This window comes from Carassius auratus, unplaced genomic scaffold (genome assembly GCF_003368295.1).
Source record: "Carassius auratus strain Wakin unplaced genomic scaffold, ASM336829v1 scaf_tig00005797, whole genome shotgun sequence".
NCBI lineage: Eukaryota > Metazoa > Chordata > Actinopteri > Cypriniformes > Cyprinidae > Carassius > Carassius auratus.
This window is the reverse complement of record NW_020523696.1, coordinates 204936-224598: the sequence shown is the minus strand read 5'-3', so window position 1 is coordinate 224598 and position 19663 is coordinate 204936. Positions and strand designations below refer to the sequence as shown.

Sequence of the window (19663 nt, the reverse complement as noted above, 5' to 3'; positions counted from 1 at the left end):
AAGCGACAGTTTGAGCAAGAAACATCGCAGCAGTATTTGCAAACACAATGAAGGGTGAGTAGAGGGCTTTTATATTCCTCGTGTTGAGTGCTGATTGGCTAGATCTAATTGTAATATGTGACATGGCATTAAGTCTTTGTTATTATGTTCCCATCACAATTTGCCCACCACCTCTGGAGTCAGAAGTATCTGAGGTGGCTTCGTGCCATTTACATTCCAACCCTGCACAACCGTGCAGCCAACGAGCTGTCATGAGCTGTGCTCCCCGGAGAGTGGAGACTCCATCGCTAGATGGTCCAGCTGATGTGGAGACATTTAAGAGTCTCTCGGGTTGACCTGTTTGCCTCTCCAGATACCTCTCACTGCCAGTTGTTTTACTCACTGCCCGAGGGGACACTCGGCATGGATGCACTGTCACACAGTGGTATGCGTTTCCCCCAGTGAGCCTTCTCGCACACGGTGTGCAAGGTCATTTTATTACATTCAGAAATAATAACAGCAGGCCTAATAATGGTATAATGTACCAACATTATAAACACTATAGAATATTTTTAGTTCCCTTCACTTTACAACAAATCCTTTACATGTAACTATCAGAACATAACAAGAATTAAAATTCTAAAGTGACGGGGCACCCTGTGGCACCCGTGTCCCGATATTTGGTCCATGGACGGGACATGGAGTTTTTAGGTGTCCTACCCCAAGAGGTAGTGACACCATCACTTCAGCATGAGCACCGTCTACAAGACATGCTTACACCTTGATGTGCAACTTGTTCGTTGAATGGTGTTCTTCTCGTCGAAACACCCCCGAAGATGCCCGAATAGGGTCGTGTTGTCCTTTTTGCAGCAAAGGTTGTAGGGAAGGCTGTCTCCCTCCACCCTTAGTCTTTGTTGCTGCGATCGCTGCTTACCACGACCCCGTGGAGGTAAGTTGGTAGGGAAGCATGACCTGGTCATCAGGTTCCTTAGGGGGCGAGAAGGTTAAATCCTCCCTGGTCCCCCTCTATACCCTCTTGGGACCTGTCTCTAGTGCTCAAAGCACTAAAGCAGGGCCCATTTGAGCCTTTTGCAGTCAGTTGAGCTGAAGTTTCTATCAATGAAAACTGTACTCCTGCTTGCACTGGCCTCCATCAAGTTGATGATTCATGCCTAGAGTTTGGGCCGGCTGACTTCAAGGTAAACCTGAGGCCCAGCTATGTGCCCAAGGTTCCCCAAGGTGGTGAGCCTGCAAGGAGGAGGCAGACCCAGCCCTAGCTTTGCTTTGTCTTGTCAGAGCCTTGAGATAGTATGTAGACCGGACACAAAGTTTTAGTTGCTCCCGCAACGTTCCTGTTCAAAGTGGAATAGGTATGTTTTCCCAGTGTTATCCAATCTCACTACGATAACAGTGACTGATCTTCTTGTTGCGAGCTCCGGCCTCCACTAAAAAGGGGGCACAGGACACTGGAATGGGAGGCATCCATGGTGCTTTTGTAGGGATCCCACTTTTCTATATCTCGTTTTTCTCTGTCCCGCTTCCTCCAGTTACACGGTATGCCCAGCTGACCTGATGGAGCTGCATGTGATCCGTTATGACTATGAGCGGGACCTGCTGCCTCTGATACTGTCCAACTGCCAGTACAGCATGGAGCGCGGCCAGGAAACACTGATGGAGTATGACCTGCCCAAGATTCAGCAGCAGATCCTCACCCACTTTCTACAGGGCAAACCTGTCATTACACTTAATGTAAGTCACAGTATTACAAGGGTTGTAAATATGTGCTCAGAGTTAAAACTGATGTTTTTTAGGAGTTGACAAACACTAAATTAGATATTAATACTTATATATATTTAATTTAATATATATATTTATATTTATTTGTCTAGGGTATTCCGACAATGGTGAACAGACAGGACAGAAATTATGAGATCATATTTATGGATTTGAAGGGCAAAGTTCCACAAGTAAGTTGCATTATTTGTTAATTGTTAATTTGATGTATTGGTTAAGTTTGTTAGACATGGGTCTATAAAAAAAACTTAGAAAATGCTCTTAATGAACATTTTTTACATTCTCTTTATATGCAACATAAAAAATTTGCATCTACAATGCAGAGATTCATTTGTGTAGTTTCACAAGCCAAATTGTGATTTTGCATTCAAAGGAGCCACTGCAGGCTGTCACACAACACAACCTCGTGAAGGAGCTGCAGTGCTACAATGACGTGTGTGAAGCACTGTCTATGATCGACCTGGCCCTGGGGTTCCTCGCCATGACCGGAGGAGAGCCACACGTGCAGCTGGCCACTTATTTGGAGGAGGTTCTACAGATGACTGACAATATGGCCCCGCACATCCTCAAGGTAAGTCAAGTACACGCGCTTGCTTCATTATCATCTGTGCAGAGCAGTGTTACTAGGATGCCATCCTCACTGATATTAGGTCAAGTCAGGTTAAGTCAACCTTTTTATATAGTGTTTAATACAATATGGAAAACTATAGGTAGTCTAACTAACTCTATGGCAGTGTGTGATGCTTTAGTGAATAAGTGCTGTGTATGCAGGCATTCAGTCGGTGCAGTCTTAAACACTGTGTGGCGCTGTGGCAGCTGCTCAGCTCTCTGAAATCAGAGACACTGCTGCGTCTGAAGGGGGTGAGACACTCTACACAGTATACACGGCATTCTGCTTTGTGCTTTCAGTGAGTTTGTGTGTGATCATGACTGTTCATCTGCTCTTCAGGACCCTTTTAAGGACATCAGTGAGGAGTACAAACATCCTCTGCAGGAGGAACACAGGAGCCAGCTCACTAGTTTTACAATGAAGTCCAGCGCTGGTGCCTTCCTGATGGAGATCCATGAATTTCTGCTTTTAGGTCTGAAGAACCTAAAAGCCACAGACACCTACAAACCTGGCTGGGGGTAAGCTGAATGTGCTATTTTAAATACAACATTGATCATTAATGTGATTCGTTCAGAACAAGTGAGTTTTTGCTTTGGTTGTTAATGTGCATATAATAACCAGAGTACACGTGTGTAGATAAACATAAAAGTCGCTTTGCATAAAAGTTTCTGTTAAATGCATAAATTCTAATTCAACTGATTGATTTATGTCTGTCCTCCAGTCTGAAAATCACTGTTGTGTCCTACATGGAGCGTAAAGATGTGGAGGTTCCTCCTGAGGTTGACGAGTTCTTCCCTGAAGACATTCTGCTCTCGCAGTGCATTGAAATGTGGAAGTTCTCAGCTCTTCTCAGACGAGAAAGAAATCAAAATTAGATCCTGGATAAAGTACATCCGTTTTCTTACTCAAACACTCATATTAGACAAAGCTTAGATTTGATTTACAAAAGATATGTGTTTACATCCCTCGCTCAGTACAGACCTTTTAAATCCTTGTCTTTTTCTGCATTTCTACAGCACTGTATACAGTAATATTATAGTCATGATCTGTCAAAGTATCTCTCTGGGATAGTTAGCAAGCATAGTACAACTTATTAAAAAGTATATAAAAACAGTTGTAGACAATATTAATGTGTTTCCTTGATTCTCTAAGTACATATAAACTCCCGACTTGAGGACCTTTACACAATCACAATAAAAACATTTTAAAATATATAATATATATCATGATCTCAGACCTGAGCACACTTATGTTCATCTTAAAATAATGTTTTTGATTATTAAAATGTCATTGCATTGCTTAGTGTAGATTAAAGGGTGTCCAATACAAATAATGTTCAGGGTATTTTTTTCTTTCATTTTACATTTCATTTTATGGTGGAACAATGCTGCATGCAAAATGTTTTTTCCTGTGACTTAAATTGATTTGAATAAAAATAATACATGTTAACCTCCACTTCTTTTGTGTAGTTTGTAAATGGCAGATATGACAAGTTCTTTCCATGATGTAAAAGGTTATCCTTATTATATGGGACTTATTTTCTGTTGTGTCCTTGATTTACACAAAAAATCTTATAGTTCAAAAACTTTTGACTGGTACTGTTTTTTAAAGAAGTCTCTTCTGCTCAGCAAGCCTGCATTTATTTGATCCAAAATACAGCAAAAGCAGTAATGTTGTGAAATATTTTTTACAGTCTAAAAGAGCTGTTTTCTGTGTGAATCTCTGTTAAAGTGTTATTTATTTCTGTGATGCTCCGCTGTATTTTCATCATCATTCCTCCAGTCTTCAGTGTCACATGATCTTCAGAAATCATGAAAATATGATGATTCTGTTTCTTCTCTTTTGATGCAACTTAACAATGAGCAGGAATAACATGTCAATCAGCCGTTCTCCACTCGGTCTCCTGTTTCCAGAATGAAGATTTATGAAATGTTTAAACTGTTAATAAAGACTGATTTCTAGATATCTTAAAAAAAAAACAGTGTAATGAAATAAGATAAGATGTAAGTAAGATGGTTGCTATGAACATAGAACCAACCAAAAACATCATACAGTAGGAGGACAAGCTAAATGGGCATTACCGCCATTACTGCGGTACCGCGGCATTAACTGAATTCAGTTGCGTGTTAAAATAATTGGCTTAACTACCGCCAGGTGGCGCAAAGGGACAAATTTTGAACTGACTGTAATAATAAAATGACAGTTTGTAAACGAAGATGAAAGGACAAGTAAAACATCAATAGCATTATATTATAACATTTTAACATCCTTAAAAACCATTATAAAATTTAAAGTAAGAGTTCATTTAAAAACGTGGGATAGTCTTAGGCTTAGGAACATACACACACACACACACAGGTTAAAAAATATATATTTTAATTCTAGTTTGTTCTTAGCAAAAATACAGAAATAAAATCCTTCAAGCTCCATATGAGGAACGGAATGAGAACGGTCCAGCTTAAGACTGCACTAACAGCAATAATACTTATTAACTGCTATTGTTCTTGATTTTTCAAACTGTCTCCAATTATGCCTTAACTGTGTGAGCACAAATTGAGTATGGTATATTTCAGCTGTTTTATGCGCTGGTGCCTCACGCGCACATATTTATTGTAAACAGCGCAGCAGGGACGTGCACAGACATTTTGAGGGGCAGGGGCTCAAGTGAAAAAAGGGCACTTCTCATAATTACGTTTTTTTTTTTTTTTTTTTTAACAAGAAAGTATATATATTAACGCAACACTGACTTCCTTTAAAAAAAAAAATTATTAAAGAAGTTGAATTATTATTACTTCCTCAAATCTAATTTTCAAAAGATGTCTACAAAATAATCAGTTCACACAGAAACCATGGTCTCCTTAGTATTCACTAGGTTTATAGAGCAGCAAAGGAAACCATCCCACAATGTGCATGTTTTGAAAACATTTTCTATGCTACTAGCTTCAAGTATATATTTAGAATAACCAAAATAACTGCATCAAGCAGAGGGGTGTGTTTTACTCATAATGGGTCTCATTCATGAAACATTCGTAAATATACGAGTAAATATCTGAGTGATTTGCGCGTAAAGAGAACTTCCCGAAAACTCTTCCCCTGATTCACAAATACTTCGTAAACGTCAGATGTGATAGTGAAATGTGTGTGTGTGTGTTAATATATTCCAATCAGTCGTAAATGGGACGCGCGTGCACGCTCACTCTCAATTACCATAAATCCCACCTATTAAATCCGACTGACAACTATATATGAGCATCATATTATGACACCAAACGAAGGATTTCAACATGTCTTCTCAAAAGCGACTGAAAAAGAAAGATTTCTCAGCTGCAGAAATTGCAGAATTTAAAGAAATTACAGAAATTACAGATCTTATTACTGGCTCTCATAATAAAAGTTTAAAGAAAAACCGTATGTAATTAATATATATAATATTTTTTTCAAAATGCTGTGTAAATATGTACCCGAGTATGATTTAAAATGCAGCCGTATTAATGAGCAAAACATTCAGACGTTAAACGCACTATTTACGCGTGGCTGGGAGCAGGTGTAGATTTCTTTCGTACCAACTAACATTTGGAAAATACCAAAGTTTTAATGAATCCGAAAATTTACGCCAAAACCACTTTACACGCGATTTACACAAAAATTCGTTCTGCTCGTGTTTCATGAATGAGACCCAATTTGTTTATTTTTTTGTACAAGGCACTACATCATTTTAATTATTTTGGTGTTATCAGAACACATAACACTTTTAAATCAACACAAATATTCACTATTAATATTATTATTTCTATGCATGTATGTACACATACACAATAACTGATGGTGACTGACAAGGATAGTTTCACATTTGAGGGAGGACTGTATCATCACCATCATCAAATAAAACCTTCAAAATCCACATTTAGATGGAGTTTGTTTGAAACCTAATACACTCAAAAAATATTCTGTGGCTTAGTAAATATTTAACTTAATTAACTTAATAAAATCTCTGAAAATCTTACTTGATTGTTTGAATTGAACTTACCAAAATAATCGAGTAAAAATTAAGTAAAATTAAATAAAAGCCAATGTCATGTATTTATTTGTGGTTGTATGAAATACTATTTTATAAAGGTTTAGAGGAAATAAAAAAAAAGTTCATAAATAAAAAGTTTATTTATAAATATTGTTATTTTTAAAGGGGGGGGTGAAATGCTCGTTTTCATTCAATATCATGTTAATCTTTGAGTACCTATAGAGTAGTACTGCATCCTTCATAACTCCAAAAAGTATTTAGTTTTATTATATTCATAAGAGAAAGATGCGTCTGGAGCACGACCGGCTGGAGGCGTGATGTGTGGGCGGAGCTAAAGAATCACGAGCGCCAGTAAGCTTTTGAGTTGAGCGCGTCTGGAAGCTGTGACTTTACCGTGAGGAAAAAACAACCAAAACAAACCATGGCTAACAGTCAGATTCAGCGTATATTTATGATCCAGAATCAGATCCAGAGGCTGAAATTTAACAAGAGCAGCATCAGCAACGGCGTCTCTATGTGGTATGTACTGAAACTGTATATATTTGCTTAGCGGTTTTGGATAGCTAAGTTAACAACACAGAGATATTTTAAGCAGTTTTACTCACCGCCTGCGGTTCCAACACACGATCGTGACCCTTTTTCGTTGGGACTGCATTATCCTTAAGAAATAAACAATACGCAAATCCGTCGTCAAACTGGGCCTTGTTTGTAAAACAAGCATCTTCGAAATGCAGGGAACAAACACAAACACTTGCACAACTCCGTTGATGCTCTGTAAAAATAAACTCCATCCACTGCTCCCTTAATGCTGTTTCTCTTTTGGTAATCTGTGCAGGGTTGTCTTGCCCTGGCAACCAAAAACACACTTCTTTTGTGACATTTCGCGACGCTCTCGCTCTGATCAGTGAAGTCTGTTGTGCTCTCAGTGCTCTGCTATACGGGAGCGCGCTCTTCCGGCAGACGCGCCCTTAGCACCCATATAAGGAAATTCCGCTACATCTAACGTCACACAGAGCCATTGTGACAAACCGGAAGGAGTATTTTTGGAACAGAAATACTCCTTCAAACGTACAACTTAATTTTTGAAACTTTGTCCATGTTTAGCATGGGAATCCAACTCTTTAACAGTGTAAAAAACTCAGTATGCATGAAATAGCATTTCACCTGCCCTTTAATGTTTAATGTTAACTTATTTCTACTCAGTTTTATTTATTAATGTACAGATGCAGTTACTCAGATTTACTACATTTTTTAGAGTGTAGCCTATCCTCCATCTGTTTGCTGTAGATTTCTAGATTCACCAATTTAGATTTCTAAATTTCAGGGGGAAAGACTTGATGTAAGTCATTAACTACCTGGGGACGTTCTTATTTTATTAACTTATTTTATTACATGGCTTGGTTGATCTCCAATGTAGAATGCGGTCTGTTATTTCTTGATAACAGACCGCTGTGCGGAGAATAACCATAGACAGTAAAAGAAATGGACACAGCGACCCCATTGGAACTCAATTGAGACAAGTGAAGCCCATTTTTAGCGTTTTTTAGCACTTCCGTTTCTGACGCGCAGACTCAAACAAAGCTTGATGACGTCAGCAACCTGTCTGACAGATGTAAATCTTCTAGTAGCTGTGGGTGCAAACTGCTATCCAGGGGTGGTTCTAAGGTGAGTGAAGATCTGGGGATTAGCCCAGAAAAGTCCATGTATGTGACTTTTTATTTTAATAAATCAGAAAGATTTACCTTATTTTAAATATACAAAAACAATAAAAACAAAAACAAATTTAAAACATTTTATTTAAAGTATTGAGGAAAATACATTTGCTTTTTGCAAACAAAAATTAAGAATTGCAAAACAAATGAAACAGCGCGAAAGCAATGATTTTGCAATACATATCAAATCGCGAATCATTTGAGTCAGTTCGGGAGTTGGTAGCGGGTTCGCGAATCATTTGAGTCAGTTTGAGGATCGCGAATCATTTGAGTCAGTTCGGGGTTCGCAAATCATAGCTGTATATGGATAGGCATTTGTAACTAATTTAGTAGCTAGTTATAATTACATTTTCCATGCTTGTTTAGGTGTGAAATGTGAACTGGTATTTTTGGTTTTAATGATGTGCCTTTTAACAGTATCAAGTATATTCAAAAACTAAACAAATCGTGCCTAAAAAGTGCACGCATCTAGGCTAATGTAAATTTACATGATGAAGTCATACTGGTGCGCGTGTGCATTTTGAGTGTGTTCTTTCACTGCATTATTCGGTGTATTCAAATGCATTTATGAATGCATGTGAATGAGCACAAAATTCAAGAAATGAACCCTTTGTGCCAAAAGGGTTCTTTCTTGTCATTATAGAACCTTTTTAGCATGAAAGGTTCTTTGGAGTTGAGTAAAGAACTCTATGGTTCTATATAGAACCCCAATGATCCCTTTCTTCTAACAGTTTGTTGTCATAAGCAGGGTTGGTTCTAGGGTGAGTGGAGATCCATGTACAGTATTGTTCAAAATAATAGCAGTACAATGTGACTAACCAGAATAATCAAGGTTTTTTGTATATTTTTTTATTGCTACGTGGCAAACAAGTTACCAGTAGGTTCAGTAGATTCTCAGAAAACAAATGAGACCCAGTATTCATGATATGCACGCTCTTAAGGCTGTGCAATTGGGCAATTAGTTGAATTAGTTGAAAGGGGTGTGTTCAAAAAAATAGCAGTGTGGCATTCAATCACTGAGGTCATCAATTTTGTGAAGAAACAGGTGTGAATCAGGTGGCCCCTATTTAAGGATGAAGCCAACACTTGTTGAACATGCATTTGAAAGCTGAGGAAAATGGGTCGTTCAAGACATTGTTCAGAAGAACAGCGTACTTTGATTAAAAAGTTGATTAGAGAGGGGAAAACCTATAAAGAGGTGCAAAAAATGATAGGCTGTTCAGCTAAAATGATCTCCAATGCCTTAAAATGGAGAGCAAAACCAGAGAGACGTGGAAGAAAACGGAAGACAACCATCAAAATGGATAGAAGAATAACCAGAATGGCAAAGGCTCAGCCAATGATCACCTCCAGGATGATCAAAGACAGTCTGGAGTTACCTGTAAGTACTGTGACAGTTAGAAGACGTCTGTGTGAAGCTAATCTATTTTCAAGAATCCCCCGCAAAGTCCCTCTGTTAAAAAAAAGGCATGTGCAGAAGAGGTTACAATTTGCCAAAGAACACATCAACTGGCCTAAAGAGAAATGGAGGAACATTTTGTGGACTGATGAGAGTAAAATTGTTCTTTTTGGGTCCAAGGGCCACAGGCAGTTTGTGAGACGACCCCCAAACTCTGAATTCAAGCCACAGTACACAGTGAAGACAGTGAAGCATGGAGGTGCAAGCATCATGATATGGGCATGTTTCTCCTACTATGGTGTTGGGCCTATTTATCACATACCAGGGATCATGGATCAGTTTGCATATGTTAAAATACTTGAAGAGGTCATGTTGCCCTATGCTGAAGAGGACATGCCCTTGAAATGGTTGTTTCAACAAGACAATGAGCCAAAACACACTAGTAAACGGGCAAAGTCTTGGTTCCAAACCAACAAAATTAATGTTATGGAGTGGCCAGCCCAATCTCCAGACCTTAATCCAATTGAGAACTTGTGGGGTGATATCAAAAATGCTGTTTCTGAAGCAAAACCAAGAAATGTGAATGAATTGTGGAATGTTGTTAAAGAATCATGGAGTGGAATAACAGCTGAGAGGTGCCACAAGTTGGTTGACTCCATGCCACACAGATGTCAAGCAGTTTTAAAAAACTGTGGTCATACAACTAAATATTAGTTTAGTGATTCACAGGATTGCTAAATCCCAGAAAAAAAAATGTTTGTACAAAATAGTTTTGAGTTTGTACAGTCAAAGGTAGACACTGCTATTTTTTTGAACACACCCCTTTCAACTAATTGCCCAATTGCACAGCCTTAAGAGCGTGCATATCATGAATGCTGGGTCTTGTTTGTTTTCTGACAATCTACTGAACCTACTGGTAACTTGTTTGCCACGTAGCAATAAAAAATATACTAAAAACCTTGATTATTCTGGTTAGTCACATTGTACTGCTATTATTTTGAACAATACTGTATGTGACTTTTTATTTTAATAAATTAGAAAGATTTACCTAGTTCAAAATATACAAAAACAATAAAAACAAATTTAAAACATTTTATTTAAAGTTTATCCCTTGTATCCTGACACATATGCTGATGTTGTGTCTCTATCTCACTTTTTTTTTTTTTGTCTCTGTCTCTGTTTTATTTTCTTTTCCAATCAAGCCTGACTGGCTACACTCGTCCTGGTAGAACAGGGATAAGAAGCAAACATTAAGCAGTGCACTGACACACTCTTACTCTATAAAGATATACCGGTCAAAGGACTTTATCTCTGTGTTTAAAGCCAAGTATAATTATAAACGCAGGGCTCTATACACTTATATTTTTGAAAGAGGACTTACACAGCACTTACAAATTGCATAAATAATCATAAGAAGGTTAATGTATCAAATATACAATTTGGAATAGGCTACAGAAATATGAAATTATGAAAAAAAATTAGAATGGTACTTTGCCACTAGGTGGCGGCATGCCACTGCCTTAATGAGTCGGTCAGTCATTTAATCAATGGATTCGTTAGAAACGGATGATTCATTCAGAAAAAAAAGTGTGTGTGTGTGTGTGTGTGTCCCCTACAGACTGTGCTGCGCAACCGTTAACTGTTCGATGTTCAAAATATGACGTTAAATCAGACACAATTTAAAAAAATAAATATAAAAGTTACAGATACCTGAAGTAAGCTGTTGTATCTTGGCATTCAAGTGTTTTGGCTGGGGGGTTTTACTTCCTTTTTTTTTAAGAAGAAGGAGATTATTTTGAAATATCCATTTTAATTTTCGAATAAATTGATCTAGTAAAATACTACACGCCAACAAACCGCCTTCCTCCAAAAGATCTCACTTCATTGGCTGATCGTACAGACGCTCTTCGATGGTTGGCCAGTTTACATGTCAGTTAAAAGCACTAGACTCAGTGGGCGGTTTTCGTCGGGTGTGAATGACAACGTGTACTTACTTGGGTAAATTTACAGACACTGTGGACTGTCGAGAGATATTTATTTATTTATTTAAATTCTAATTTAAATTACTTTATTGGGCATGAAAACTCATTGATGGCATGGTGGTAATAAAAACATTCGGGGCTTTACTGAAAACATTCGGGGCTCCAGCCCCCTGAGCCCACCCCTAACGCCGCCCCTGCTGCCATCGTTAATGTTGCAGAGACGGTGAGCTTGAGCGGGGAGTTCTTTGGCGTGAGTGAGCAGGAGTAAGTATTCTGATTAATTATTTTGAATAGTATTTTAAAATGTAACGCCAGTACGCCATATTAAGTTAATTGCCTGCGAGCTTCTCCTCCTGTCTGTACGGTAATGCGACAGAGAGACGAGTGGTTATGTAGCAATCGTTAGCCTATTTTTACAAAAACTGTTTATACGGGGCCATAATGTAACATAGAAGGTAATGGAGCCCTTTATACATTGTCGTGTATCTTTAGAAATAAATAATGGACAAACGGAGTCTTTAAACGCCTCAGATGTAAAGATATTCGCTGTCAAAGTGACGCCAAAATGAATGGGAGTCAATGGGAATGCTAACGCAGGTGAAGTTCTGCTACAAGATGGCAGCCCCCACCCGACTTCAACTTCCGGTCGAGTTCCTTGCCCCCTGAGAATAACAGACCGTTGCTATGGAGTATGGACTCACAGGATTCTAACCGTAGAGACTGAGCATACTATTTTCTTTAGCGGAAGCAATACAATCGCGTTTAAATCAATAAACTCCCTTTTAATATTTTGTTTCAAAGTATTTTTGTATTTGGTAGGTAGTCATGTAATAAGCAGGAGGATAATTATTAACGATAACGATAACGATTATCCCTTACACAGCTCTAGTCTAGTAGCTCATGAGTCATGCATGCTAGCAGAACACAGGTTTTTGCCTTTGCCTAATCAGCAGTAAATTCGAGCATTATTCGAGGCACTGGTATTTTAATCTTTTGTTCATCACCAGCTCCACTCACCTCAGCACAAGCCAAGAAAAACACTGCTGGGAGGGGCTGCTGCTGCCTGCAGGTGTGTGTCTGTGTATCTGATGTGTGCCGCTGCGCGCAAGGGGGGAAGGGGGGGGGGAAGGGAGGGGGGGGGGTCAATGAGCGCTTCAGAACTCCTGACCTGATATTTAGATATACTATTCTTAAATAAATATATTTGTTTGACAGGGAAGCTATGCGCAAACAGGAATATATATTATTTTTTCAACCAAAAAAAAAAGCACCCCAGAAAAAAGGGCACTTTCTCTCCAGGAATAAAAAGGGCAGGTGCTCAAGCCCCCTTTGATGTCTATGTGTGCACGTGCCTGCAGCGCAGTTCAGCATGAGCAGCGGTCTACTGTTGCATATTTTTGCTCTTTATAATATTTTTCCATCGATACTGAAACACACGTGATCCACAAAGCCTATTTTACCTAATAAATAATAGTTTAGCTGCAAATATGCAACATCACAAATGCAACATCTGTCCAGAATGAGAGAGGTAAACCCAACAGGTAAGCTAATTGAATATAATGTATATCAATTTATTTTATTTACTTATTTATTTTGTGTTTATACCATTTTTTTCATTGCATATGAAAATTTAAGAATAAAAAAATCCTCTTACCCCCTAAAAAATTCTCTTCACATTCACTTGTGCACTCTTGCGCAATACCTTCCACTGCCTTGCTCAGTTGTGGATGTCATAAAAATGTTTAATATAAAGGTTGCTGTCCCATTTTATACATGAATTGTTGAAAAAAAAAAAAATCTAATTATATTGTTAGTTTCATGGTAACATGCAATCAAGGTCTTCTGTTATTTAGGCTATATTTAACATTCACTGTGGTATTTTCACCCGTTTAAACTTAACATTCCATGTATTATCCATGTATAAAAACACATTAAATTGCTTAAATTATTTCTATAAGTTAAAGTAGCCAACCTTAAAAATGTGTTGTCATGACTTTTTCATCATAATTTTTTACAGTCTGATAACGAGCTGTATTCGTTTTCCCTTTTTTTATTATTATAATCTTTTTTTTTTGTTTATTGAAAATAAATTGGCTAAAATATCAATCAATCAATCAATCAATCACCTTTATTTATATAGCGCTTTAAACAAAATACATTGCGTCAAAGCAATGAACAACATTCATTTGGAAAACAGTGTGTCAATAATGCAAATAGAAGCACGCTAAACAAATAATGCTAAAAAAAAAAGCAGACACGTTTAAATTAAAACAACCACAAAAAAATGCCTTGGTCTTGAGGGAAACATAGGTTTTATTATTTTTATCCTCCTTTGGGAGCGTAGGAATTCGTTGACCCGGTCCTTTATGCGCTTGCTCTCAGCGCTGGACATGTGGGGAAACCTCTAGGAGACAGTGCTTGTAATATACTGTCTTATGTTCATGGGCAAATTTGCCTCTCGAACCGTCCCAGTTGTGGTTAGTTAATTATATTTATCCATTAGAATTATATGTTTTTAATTATTTTTTTGTTCTGATAAATTTGTTACATTTAAAGGATTTGTTGTAAAGTGAAGGGAACTAAAAATATCCCGTTGGTACATTATAACATTATTAGGCCAGCCGTTATTATTTCTAAATGTAATATAATGCAACTTATACCTGACTTATATTTTTTCCTCTCACAAACTTATTTTTTAGCGTGTTAAAAAAAAAAAAACATGCAGCAAACAGAAAATAGGTGATGAATCTGTTAAAATGCAAACTATAGACGACTTATATATTTTTTCCTCTGACAAACTTAATTTATTTTTTAGAGTGTTTAAAAAATAAAAAAATAAAGAAAACATGCAGCAAATGAAAATAGCCGATTAATCCGTTAAAATTGTATACTTCAGAACAGAGCCTGTTAACACAAGTTCATTTAGGCTATCTAACATGCACTGTGACATTTTACCATTTTTTACTTTGTAAACTCCTTGAGAATTTAAAGTTAGTTTAATAGTATTTAAATTCAAGTTTTAAAAAAGTTTAAATTATTTTTATTAATTAATAATATGTTATCATGTTTATTCTTGTAGAAAATACCTATTTATTATTTAAGAAAATAAGGGGAAAAAATAAGGGACAATCCGAATATTTGTTTTGCTTCACCTATTTATGTAGGCTACATTAATAATAATAATAATAATAATAATAATAATAATAATAATAATAATAATAATAATAATAAAATAATGTCATTAAAAATACCATTGGCCTGAGTAATTTTGACCATTATAGAATTGTGACTTTAAAGGTTAGTGATTTAGGAGGTGAAAATACTGTGAAATTAATAATGGAATGGATTTTAGAGCATAACAACTGAAGGTTTATAAAACATTAGCCAATAAAGCATTTTTTTAAACAATGGAACTTAAAGTTGTGAACTAAAATATTATTTCAATCATACAGCATTTGAAAATGCTGTGAGGCGGGAACAGAGGATTCTGTGGTCTTAAAGCCTTCCGAAGAACATCCACGATCACAAATAACAATGATTTTCGTAAAATAATGATTCATTATTAATTGATGATTTGTTATTATCAGTATGGTCTTGTGAAAATAATAATATGGGCTGCTAGAAAATATTGAATAAAGAGTAGTGCTGCTGAGTGCAGGCATGTTTCAGCCCAGGAACACACCGTTCTTCAGAGCCAAAAAACAGAAAGAATTCAGTTCAGCTGGAGGGGGTTGGGTTTTGGGGGGTAGTTATGTGTGGCTTGTGGGGGTTGAGATAAAGGTGTTAAATTGTGATAAATTGCTCTTTCATATGGACAGTGTCTTATGAGGCTTTCACTTGCTGAACCTGTTTATATAGGACTGTTGTTTTGATTATAGACTAAAAAATGGTCTGCCCCCACATAAGATTTTTCTAGTTCTAGTCGTTGGTTTGTTATATTCAATATTCAATATTCACAGTGCTGGCTCTCTCCGTCAGAGAAATGCGACATTCACAGATTACACAATTCGTTTTCATTTAAAAAACATTTCAAGCTTTCTGTAGATGTTTTTAATGTATGTGAGACACCACGATATTATGTAAATAAAAAAATTATAAATTCATTATCAGGAAAAAATTAAAGTGATGAGACTGCGCCTCCCTGTTATAAATGTACATTAATAATTTTTGCACAAACACTTGAATATGAGGGTTGTGGTTTTAACTTGCTCCAAGAGCACTCCATCACGAGTACAATTCATGCCAACAGCCTATAATATAACTGCATATTCAGCAAGAATTCATCAATCAATCACCTTTATTTATATAGTACTTTAAACAAAATACATTGCGTCAAAGCACTGAACAACATTCATTTGGAAAACAGTGTCTCAATAATGCAAAATGATAGTTAAAGGCAGTTCATCATTGAATTCAGTTATGTCATCTCTGTTCAGTTAAATAGTGTCTGTGCATTTATTTGCAATCAAGTCAACGATATCGCTGTAGATGAAGTGACCCCAACTAAGCAAGCCAGAGGCGACAGCGGCAAGGAACCGAAACTCCATCAGTGACAGAATGGAGAAAAAACCTTGGGAGAAACCAGGCTCAGTTGGGGGGCCAGTTCTCCTCTGACCAGACGAAACCAGTAGTTCAATTCCAGGCTGCAGCAAAGTCAGATTGTGCAGAAGAATCATCTGTTTCCTGTGGTCTTGTCCTGGTGCTCCTCTGAGACAAGGTCTTTACAGGGGATCTGTATCTGGGGCTCTAGTTGTCCTGGTCTCCGCTGTCTTTCAGGGCAGTAGAGGTCCTTTCTAGGTGCTGATCCACCATCTGGTCTGGATACGTACTGGATCCGGGTGACTGCAGTGACCCTCTGATCTGGACACAGACTGTATCTGGTGGCCACGGTGACCTCGGAACAAGAGAGAAACAGACAAATATTAGCGTAGATGCCATTCTTCTAATGATGTAGAAAGTACGGTGTTATGTGAAGTGTTCCGGTTCCAGTTTACCTAATTAATGCAGCCTAAAAATCCTTTAACGGATTTGGATATTAAAAGCATATTAGTATGTTATGTGTATGGCAGGTTAAAGAGATGGGTCTTTAATCTAGATTTAAACTGCAAGAGTGTGTCTGCCTCCCGAACAATGTTAGGTAGGTTATTCCAGAGTTTAGGCGCCAAATAGGAAAAGGATCTGCCGCCCGCAGTTGATTTTGATATTCTAGGTATTATCAAATTGCCTGAGTTTTGAGAACGTAGTGGACGTAGAGGAGTATAATGTAAAAGGAGCTCATTCAAATACTGAGGTGCTAAACCATTCAGGGCTTTATAAGTAATAAGCAATATTTTAAAATCTATACGATGTTTGATAGGGAGCCAGTGCAGTGTGGACAGGACCGGGCTAATATGGTCATACTTCCTGGTTCTAGTAAGAACTCTTGCTGCTGCATTTTGGACTAGCTGTAGTTTGTTTACCAAGCGTGCAGAACAACCACCCAATAAAGCATTACAATAGTCTAACCTTGAAGTCATAAATGCATGGATTAAAATCTCTGCATTTGACATTGAGAGCATAGGCCGTAATTTAGATATATTTTTGAGATGGAAAAATGCAGTTTTACAAATGCTAGAAACGTGTCTTTCTAAGGAAAGATTGCGATCAAGTAGCACACCTAGGTTCCTAACTGATGACGAAGAATTGACAGAGCAACCATCAACTCTTAGACAGTGTTCTAGGTTATTACAAGCAGAGTTTTTAGGCCCTATGATTAACACCTCTGTTTTTTCTGAATTTAGCAGTAAGAAATTACTCGTCATCCAATTTTTTATATCGACTATGCATTCCATTAGTTTTTCAAATTGGTGTGTTTCACCAGGCTGCGAGGAAATATAGAGCTGCGTATCATCAGCATAACAGTGAAAGCTAACACCATGTTTCCTGATGATATCTCCCAAGGGTAACATATAAAGCGTGAAGAGTAGCGGCCCTAGTACTGAGCCTTGAGGTACTCCATACTGCACTTGTGATCGATATGATACATCTTCATTCACTGCTACGAACTGATGGCGGTCATATAAGTACGATTTAAACCATGCTAATGCACTTCCACTGATGCCAACAAAGTGTTCAAGTCTATGCAAAAGAATGCTGTTTATATATATATATAACAGGGCTGCAGTACTCAATAGATTCATTTTACTGTGTTATTTTTAGTGTACTAGAGTACTATACATTGATCTTGGAAAATATAACTGAATTAACTACCATAGAACTATCCCTTTTATGCATGTAAGTTAGTTTGGATAAAATTAGAAATATAAATGTAAGGCATTCAGAAGTTTTATTCTTTTCAGTTCTCCTCAAAACACTAATTTTGAAAGTTTGAACTCAAAATTCTCAAAACAAGTTTGCTATCACTTTTAGTATTTGTAATTTTTTGCTTTTTCTTTTTTTCCCTCTTTTTTTCTTTGGTTGATGTCTCGTTAGCAGTGTTGTGGGTAACGCGTTACAAAGTAACGCGTTAGAGTACTCTAATTACTTTTTTCCTGAAACTTGTAACTTAACGCGTTAGTTTCGTGCATAAGTAATCAGTAACTTCGTTATTTTTTTTAAAAAAGTAATCCGTTATTTTAAGGAAAGGAAAATCCCGACTGCAGCCTGCTTTTTGTCAGACAGTAGTCCTAGGTCTACTGTGCCACCTGCGGATGTACAGTATCAGCGGAGCCGAAGCTCTGTGATCGTAAAGTCAATGGCTGTGATACTTCTGTGCCCTACGCCTGACCCTGTGTGTGTGTGGGTTTTTTTTTTTTTTTTTCGAACTCCCGGCAAGATAGCAGAGAGGACAGCGTTTGGTTTATGGAAGTACGCACATTATTTTCAATTTGTCAACGAAAAAGAAAAGAACATAACGGTAAAATGCACACACTGCTTTGGTGAAAAGCTTCTGTCGACCGCCAAAAATTCTACCTCAAATTTAACGCTACGTTTTAATCACTACTTTGAAGAGTAAATGTAAGAGGACTGTGTTAAAGCAAATTTAGGCTTGTGACTGTGAGTGATACTTTAATAATAATTAGTTCGGCTATTAAGCGATTTGTCATTTGCCTGTGTGGCAGTGAAGGATTTAATTCGGTTTGTTATCATTTTTGTTTGACAGGCAGCTGTTAATTTCTGTTAGATCATTGGCTGGCTGGTTGTTCATCATTTCTAAATGGATTTAAATCTGCAAGCCTGTTTAAGGTTGTGTTTACAAGCATACTTGTACTTTGATAACTGCATTATGTAAAGTTAAAGAAAAATCAGGAGTTATCTTGTGGTGCTCATAATATACAGTAGCCTAGGCTACCCGGGTAACGTTAGGTGCGAATTTTGATTAATAATATGTTCTGTGATAATAAATAAATAAAACGCCATGTGGAATAGCCGATTGCTGACTGTCTTTCCTGTTATTGTTATCCCGCAGTGTTAATTTAGTCGGATGACTGACGTTATTCATTGTCGGGAGTCACGACTTCTAGGTGCATTTAAAGGGGCCGGGGGCTGTGTCTGTCATGTGTGAGCTGCTGCAATCGGCTTTTAATTTTTGGTAACGCATGAGTACTCTAACGCGTTACTTTTATGAATAGGTAACGCTGTATCATAACTGATTACTTTTAATTGATGGTAACGTTGTAACCTAACTAACTACTTTCCAAAGTAACTATACCCAACACTGCTCCTTAGATAATGGATGCTTTGTTCCATCTGTTCAGCAGGGTAAGATGTTAACTAAACTAATTTGAACACTTTCTATATAAGGGGAAGACACCAGTCTAATCTAACACACCTGAGTATTTTATCATGTATTGTGAAAATGTCTTGACGTATTGTGATATATATTTTCGTTATGGCCCAACCCTGCCTAGGAGTATTTTCAATACAAGAATTATTGGAACAGTACCATCAACACTTGTGAATGAAGACATCGAAATGGTCATAAAATGGTCGCTGGTATTGTTCGAATAATTAGTTAGCTTTTTTTCATACACTTCGTTGACCTTGTGAAGTTGCACTTATTTTAAAAATGATTGTCAGTACCTTTCATTTTTTTGTTTAGAAGTGGCCAGATGTTTTGGCCATTAATAATCAGACCCTGGGTCACATTCTGGAGGGTGACACCCGGGCTAGGAGCAGTTATTTTACGAA

General features: G+C 37.3%; 1 protein-coding gene across 1 annotated transcript in view; it reads left to right on the top strand.

The window, feature by feature from the left end:
• The window catches only part of LOC113071043 (E3 ubiquitin-protein ligase rnf213-alpha-like), a 123221-nt gene extending 119506 nt beyond the window's left edge, over positions 1-3715 (top strand). Inside the window, exons 62-67 of the mRNA XM_026244408.1 lie at positions 1527-1728; positions 1869-1946; positions 2147-2344; positions 2545-2634; positions 2723-2901; positions 3105-3715. Coding sequence (XP_026100193.1) covers positions 1527-1728; positions 1869-1946; positions 2147-2344; positions 2545-2634; positions 2723-2901; positions 3105-3258 — 901 coding nt within the window. The 3' untranslated portion in view covers positions 3259-3715. The remainder of the gene's footprint in view (positions 1-1526; positions 1729-1868; positions 1947-2146; positions 2345-2544; positions 2635-2722; positions 2902-3104) is intronic.
• Positions 3716-19663: the final 15948 nt, after the last annotated feature.